This window comes from Lathyrus oleraceus, chromosome 1, assembly GCF_024323335.1.
Source record: "Lathyrus oleraceus cultivar Zhongwan6 chromosome 1, CAAS_Psat_ZW6_1.0, whole genome shotgun sequence".
Lineage (NCBI taxonomy): Eukaryota > Viridiplantae > Streptophyta > Magnoliopsida > Fabales > Fabaceae > Lathyrus > Lathyrus oleraceus.
The window spans coordinates 304,270,170-304,277,679 of NC_066579.1; the positions used below are offsets into that span (position 1 = coordinate 304,270,170).

The 7,510-nt window shown below is 35.3% G+C and overlaps 1 protein-coding gene across 3 annotated transcripts; it reads right to left on the reverse strand.

The window, feature by feature from the left end:
• Positions 1 to 425: 425 nt before the first annotated feature.
• Positions 426 to 6,565, reverse strand: LOC127131914 (pentatricopeptide repeat-containing protein At1g62930, chloroplastic). 3 transcript variants are annotated; one of them, XR_007806532.1, is made up of 3 exons: positions 4,812 to 6,565; positions 3,413 to 3,517; positions 426 to 1,205 (listed from the first exon to the last, which is right to left on the reverse strand). XR_007806532.1 is itself a non-coding variant. In XM_051060800.1 (2 exons), the coding sequence occupies exon 1, from the start codon at positions 6,429 to 6,431 to the stop codon at positions 4,836 to 4,838; it is 1,596 nt and encodes a 531-aa protein (XP_050916757.1). In that variant the 5' UTR covers positions 6,432 to 6,565; the 3' UTR covers positions 2,506 to 2,913; positions 4,812 to 4,835. The 3 variants fall into 3 exon arrangements, 1 of the variants encoding a protein (XP_050916757.1); XR_007806531.1 differs by lacking the exon at positions 426 to 1,205 and adding an exon at positions 2,505 to 2,913; XM_051060800.1 differs by lacking the exons at positions 426 to 1,205; positions 3,413 to 3,517 and adding an exon at positions 2,506 to 2,913.
• Positions 6,566 to 7,510: the final 945 nt, after the last annotated feature.

The window sequence follows — 7,510 nt, forward strand, 5'->3', positions numbered from 1 at the left end:
AAGTTGGTGCGATTGTGGAAAATTCTAGGCCTTCCGCATACCTTGCTCCCATGTCATAGCAGCATGCGCTTATACTCGTCAAGACGCTTATAGCAATTTATCTGATGTGTACAAGGCCAACACCATCATGAATGTATATACTCAAAGCTTCTCAGTACTACCAATGGAGGATTACTGACCTCCATATGAAGGTGATATTATTTGGCACAATGACGAGATGCGTAGAAAGAAGAAAGGAAGGCCAAACAGCACACGTATCAGAACAGAGATGGATTCCACAGATAAAATGATAAGATTATGTAGTATCTGTCATCAACCAGGACACAACAAGAACAAATGTCCCAATTGAGGAGCATCATCTAGGTCTTAAACTTTTTGTAACATTGTATTTCTGTAACCTTCAATCATTATATATCATTAAGTTTTTGTTACAACGAGGTTCACAACAAAGATCAGTACAAAACATCTGAAAACATATATATTTCTAACTGATTACAACAATCAAATTGATGTCGTCTCGACCGAACATCATTTCCCTAGCATCCTTATCAGTCTTCATTCGCACCCAACCAAAGATATTGTCAAGTCTCTCAATACTTCTGATTTTTCCCTTTCTGGTATTTTCCCATCTAACCAACGAACCAGCTCCCTCTTCAGTTGATCGAACATGGTGATGTTCCAAAACAGCATTAGCATTTGAGGTTTGTCTCTCGCATAAATCACCTTTTCGTATCGGCGACGAACACCAAACATGATTGTCAAATGATTATATGACATGTGGAACAATTGGTCACACAAAGCATCTATTTATAAGTCAAAAAATGCATTTTAGGAGGAGTCTCCAATTGAATTGGCGACTCCTCTTAAAACCTACACAGGGGCGCCAATTGGATTGGCGCCTCCATTCAAGTTTTAAGAGGAGTCTCTAATTCAATTGGCGACTCCTCCTAAAAGTGGGGTATTTTTGAATTTTTTTTTGAAACCAAGAATATTTTGGGAGTTTCCTTGAAAAAGTGGATTATTTTTGTAAAAAAACCTGTAAGACACTCCTTAAACTTCCAGAAACCAAACACTTTTTTCAATTGTTATTGCCTACTAAAGTCATCGGAACAAAACAATGCTCAAAGTGTCCTTGATTGGTCAAGTAGAGGTTCAAACACGCAGCACAACACCAGTATCCATCAAACATGAGGTGATAGCTCAACCTATCAAAGACATAGCTAACTGTTAGTTTGTTATTTATGTTATCGCAGTTAAAAATCTCTTAGTAAATTAGTTTGGCTAGTGATAGCTCAACCTACCATCTATAAAATATGACTGGTGCACAATTTATCAGATTGAGGATAAAACATTTCAGAATCTTTAATTTTCTCCTCTTTTCTAACACTCTCTCTACTCTCAAACTTTTATAGAGAATAATGTCTAATGCATAAAAACTGATTTTGAATATGAAAAGTGTAGAACTTATGCATTCTTAATATGATGGGCTAAACAAGTATTTGACATTCGTACATATCGAAAAATCATAAACAAATATGGTCTACCTTTGTGAATATCTAACTCATAAGAACCATAAGTTTCCCCTAATACCCCTCTAAATTATGGTTCTCAATGACAGCTTACAATATTAGAACCATTCATGAAATTTTTATTAGAATATGATTTCACCAAATCATATTCAAGAAGTGTAAGTAAGATGACATACACTTTCATATACTTTCCCTCGTGGAAGTCCTAAGAGTCAGATCTTTATTTTTCACACTTTCATATACTTTTCTAGATTTGTTAATACTATCACATATAGAGTACATGTGTATAACAGACATTTGGACTAGTTGGACCAATTGAAATCGGTGTTCAAAAACGTATTGTTCGATCTCTTGTCCAATGCTGAGTGATCCCAGATCAGCACAAGCTGATAAAATAGTTGCTAGGGTTGCTCCATTTGATTTAGTTTCCGTCCCTATCATCCTTCTAAAAAGACTCAACGATTCCTCTGGATGGCCTGAACCAGCATATCCTGCAATCATCGACGTCCATGATAGAACACTCTTTCCTATTATTCTATCAAATATCCTTCAAGCAGATGTAAGGTTGCCAGAGTTTCCATGCATAGTTATAAGCAAGTTTCCAATGGAATCCTCTTCGTCACACCCACAAACGAATGCAACATAGTGAACTGATGATATCAGCTAGGTTTGAAAATGAAAGAAGGGCACTTAAGGCATATCCGAGGCATGTAATTATCTTAGATAGGAAGTTGATATCAGGTAGGTTTGAAAATAATACTTACTAACCGTTCGGTTTGGAACTCATAATCAGTTAAGTGAATCAATAATAGTTCAATTCAGTTATGAATTAACTTGCACAGTTTGGTTCAATCCTATAAATGTTCTTGATAATTTTCTTAATATATTTCAAACACATGTTCTACAACACCATATTTTCAATAGATTTTAAAATGAACAATTTTTTAATAATTTTCTTAATATATTTCAAACAGTGTCAAGAGATATTGTGATTGTAAAAGCAGTAGTGCAATAATCACAACAAAATATGACATAGTAAAAGCATTCCATCTGTATTCATGGAAGATAAAACTTAGGGAAGGGTCCACCTTGAAGTGGTGGCCAATAGGTTCCTCAAGATCAAGAAAGGGTCACCAGATACAGTGCAATATCATATCGTTCATCCTCCATTTCCATGTCATATGCGCTATGTTGTACACTATATTTGCTGCGAGGCAAGTAAAAGGTTGAGTGTGAAGTAACCAAACACTAAGTTATTCAATTGTTATTGCCTACTAAAGTCATCGGAACAAAATAGTGCTCAAAGCGTCCTTGATTGGTCAAGTAGAGGTTCAAACACGCAGCACAACACCAGTATCCATCAAACATGAGGTGATTGCTTAACCTATCAAAGACACAGCTAACTGTTAGTTTGTTATTTATGTTATCGCAGTTAAAAATCTCTTGGTAAATTAGTTTGGCTAGTGATAGCTCAACCTACCATCTCTAAAATATGACTAGTGCACAATTTATCAGATTGAGGATAAAACATTTCAGAATCTTTAATTTTCTCCTCTTTTCTAACACCCTCTCTACTCTCAAACTTTTATAGAGAATAATGTCTAATGCATAAAAATTGATTTTGTATATGAAAAGTGTAGAACTTATGCATTCTTAATATGATGGGCTAAACAAGTATTTGACATTCATACATATCGAAAAATCATAAACAAATATGGTCTACCTTTGTCAATATCTAACTCATAAGAACCATAAGTTTCCCCTAATACCCCTCTAAATTATGGTTCTCAGTGACAGCTTACAATATTAGAACCATTCATGAAATTTTTATTAGAATATGATTTCACCAAATCATATTCAAGAAGTGTAAGTAGATGACATACCGGCAATGTATATCATCACAGTAAGTAACAAGTTTTGATGCACTTCCTCAACCAATTAGAGCAATCCTAGAAAATGTTTATCAGCTTGTGCTGATTTGGTTCGCTCTGCTGTCATGTAATAAACCTTGTTCAGGAAACGAAGTTATAGTATATTAACTTATTTAGTGTCCAAAGCTGTGATGAATGTATGTTAGCCTTCATAGATAATTCATGTTCTTTTATTATCTCTCTTCCACCTTCCTTAGAGGCAAGGTTCAAAACAGTATACATCATGCAGATGCAAAAGATTGTATCTGTTACATGGTTGATAGTCCAACCATGTAACACAATCACAAATAGGAAAGAAGTAATTTGACTTATGCATTACTCAATTGCAGTAAACAGAGCGATATTCTCACTTTTGCTACTAAATATGTGGATCCAAAATCTACTTATAAATTGTCAAGTATTTTAAAGTTTAGTTTGTCATAATGTGTATCATCATATATAAAACTCCCTAAGTCTATAATGCAATTCCGGTGTCCTAATAGTAATTAGCAGTACCTTACTACAATTTTTCTGCCAAAATGTTTCTTGTGTCCTAAATCTTTATTTGCATTTGTTAAGATTCCAAATAGAAATAAACAGCCCAGTTGCTTCATGTATTGTAGTGCAAATTAATTCAAAGGACATTGTATTGATGGAACTTGTAATTTCAGAACAGCAATGACATTAAAAAGACAATAGAAACAGCTAAAAATCAAAGGCAAAGAGACTCTGGCTTCCAAACCTAACACTGAAATCAGAACACATGATGTTCTACTTCTCTAACCAACCCTTTCCCCTAAATATTATGAGCCATGCTTTTAGGTCTAAATAAGCAAACTTATTTTTAAACTGTGAATGAAAATGATGTGCATCTGAACATGTACCCATTTGAGGAATCAACAAAGCAGTTAAAAAGAGGAACTGTAAATTGTAGTACTACTTGAGGTGATAATATAAATTTTGGTGGAAACGAATTCAAAGGGACATTGTATCCATGGACCTATTGTGATTGCAGTATCGCAATGACATTAAGAAGATTAGAGCAACAGCTCAAAACCAGACGCCTCGAATGAAGGCCTACGTAAGCAAACTTGTATCCATATAAAGCATCAAGATATTTTCTATTGCTAAAGGTATTGGCTAGAGGTGTAATACGGTTAGTACAAACACAGCCCAACACTTCTAAGACAACAATATAAACTCTACCAATCTCCCTCAAATTGGACTCTCCAATCTATCATTTTGTTAAGCACACAAATAATAAAAATATGTATCTTTATCCCATTAGCTGAAGCAACTACAATAATGAAAAGATGAAATAATGTTGAAACATAAATTCAAATGATAATGTGGAAATAGAAATGCATCTTACCTATTACTAGTCTCATAGTAGACCTCACATAATCATTTCAAGAAGAAGTTTCTCAGCTTTATCATTTTCATCATTTTCAAATAGGGAAAGAATAATGATTTCATAAGTACGAGCATCCGGAATGCAACCATTGTCTATCATTTTTGACAGCATAGTCAACGCTTCATCAAACAAGCCATTGTTACAAAATCCATGGATCATAACAGTATATATATAGACATCAAGATTGTAACCCTTGACCAAAAGTTCTTCAAAAACCTTTTGCGCGTCCTTTAGTCTTCCACCTTTACACAATCCATCGATAAGAATAGTGTATGTGCACACACTTGGTTTAATACCTTTGTCTTTAAATTCTTTAAATAAAGCAATTGCCTTGTCAACATGGTGACTTTTGCATAAAGCATCCAATATAGAGGTGTAAGTAATTATATCCGGGGGTTGACCTCTATCATGCATCTCTTCGACAAGCTCTAAAGCATGTGAGATTTTCCTCGATTTGCACAAACCATCAATAAGGGAACTGTAAGTTACCGTATTGGGAATGATTTTTCTGCAATGCATTTCTTTGAAGAGATTAATAGCTTCATCCACCATTTTAACCTTACAAAATCCAACTATCATGGTACTGTAGCTCCAAACATCAGCAATCACTCCCCTTTTGGACATAATGTTGAATATATCATTGGCCTTGCTCACTTCATTTGCATGACAATATCCATTCATTAAAGAGTTATACGTAACAACATTAAGTTTAATGTCTTTTTTAATCATCATAGCTAACACATTTTGTGCTTCTTTCACCTTTCCTTCCTTACAAAAAGCATCAACCAATATACTAAAAGTATACACATCCGGGTAGATTTTTTCCAATGTCATTTTATTAAACAAATAAATTGCTTCTTCCAATCTACCAACAATGCAAAAGCCATTAATTAAAGCATTGTAAGTGAAAACATTAGGAGAAATTCTCTTAACAACCATTTCAGAATATAAATCACATGCATTGTTAACAAGTTTATCTTTGCACATGCTGTCAATAATCGTAGTGTACATTACCACATCAGGTTGAACCAACTTTCCATCAACTCGTCTGAGCAACTGTAGTGCTGCAGTTGTTTCTCCAAGTTTACATAAACCATTGATCAATGTCCCATAGCTAACTTGGTTGAAATGAAATCCGCGAGCTACCACCTTGTCATGAAATTGCAATGCTTTATGAAGTTCACCTTTGAGACAGAAACCCTTGATGAATGCAGTCAAGGTTATAGCATCTGGGAGATAACCCCTCTTGAGAATCTTCCCCAAAACAGAAAAAGCAAAAGTAATATGACCTAATTGAGAGAGAGAATTGATGATGATGTTGTGAGTTACAAAATCAGGAGTAACTCTACTCAATTCCATCTTTTGAGAAAGGGAAACAACAGTGGAATAATGTTTGGCTTTGACAAGAGAACCTAAAATCTTGCCAAATTCAATGGCGGGTGGGGTGGGTTTCGTTTGGAGCAATCGATTGAACAAGGAAACAGCATCAACAGCATCATCATTGAAATGTTGGAGACAGTGAGAGTATGATCTAGAATTGGGAAAGGAAACAGAAGCAACATACCTTAAAAACGACATTGTTGTCTTGTCGCTTGGCACACTGAACAAATTGTGTGCTGTGTTGGAATTGGAATTGGAATGAAAGAATAACCTATGATCTATAGAACACTTGAATATCTATACTCAGTTTGCAGACAAAGAAAATAAGCAAAATTAACATAGTGGCATTTGTTATTGAAGTGATTCGGAACATTTGGAATTTTTTTTTTTAAAATAATCATTATTTTCAAAAAAAAAAATTCAAAATAATCGATTTTAAAATAAAATAAAATAACCACCTTTTAAAGCATATGCGTCAAATGAATTGGCGCATCCATTTTGTAACAGGAGGAGGCATCAGCATCGCTGACGCATGCTTTGCAAGTATTTAATGTTGGTGCCTATGTTTGGTCTTTGGTGTATGTGTCAATTCATCTGACGCATACACCTTTGTATTTTTTTAATAAATAATGAAATATAATGTTAAAAAAAAGTTTATTCATGATATAATAAAAGTTACATGGGATTGACAAAAATTTAATGATCAACCCGATCGAAACGTCCCCTTGTTCCACATCATAGTGCATTAGTTTGTCTTCGAGGTCTCCCATGATTATACTTAGGTGTTTGGTGTCTTTGTGTGCTAACCTGATCCAATGATGGCTGGTGTGAAGGTCCGGCGGAAGTTCCAGCGGTATTTGATAGATGTGTCATCATTTGTTCCCAATAGCCGAAGGGCTCTAGCCAACGGCGCTTCCGTAATGCAGTTTGGCGCTCATGTTGTCGTACTTGAGTCGATGTGGTTGGGTGAATTATGGACGGTATAGTTGCCCGAATTGGGACATTGAATCATTTTGAAAACGAAGCAATGGTTCCTGGGGTGTACTATAGTTAAACAATGGTTGGGTGTTTTGATGATGGGATGTTTGGATGGCCATTGGTAGGGGACTACGATGAAGTGACCCATATGAATCATCTGGGCTATAGACATTTGTGGTTGATGCGTATGGTTGTTGGTGGGTAGGGTTTGATTCTTGATTTTGTGGTTGGGTGGGTGGCATGAATGGATTGTGAGGTTGGGTGTTTGGTTGTTGGTGGGTGGCATGAATGGGTTGCGA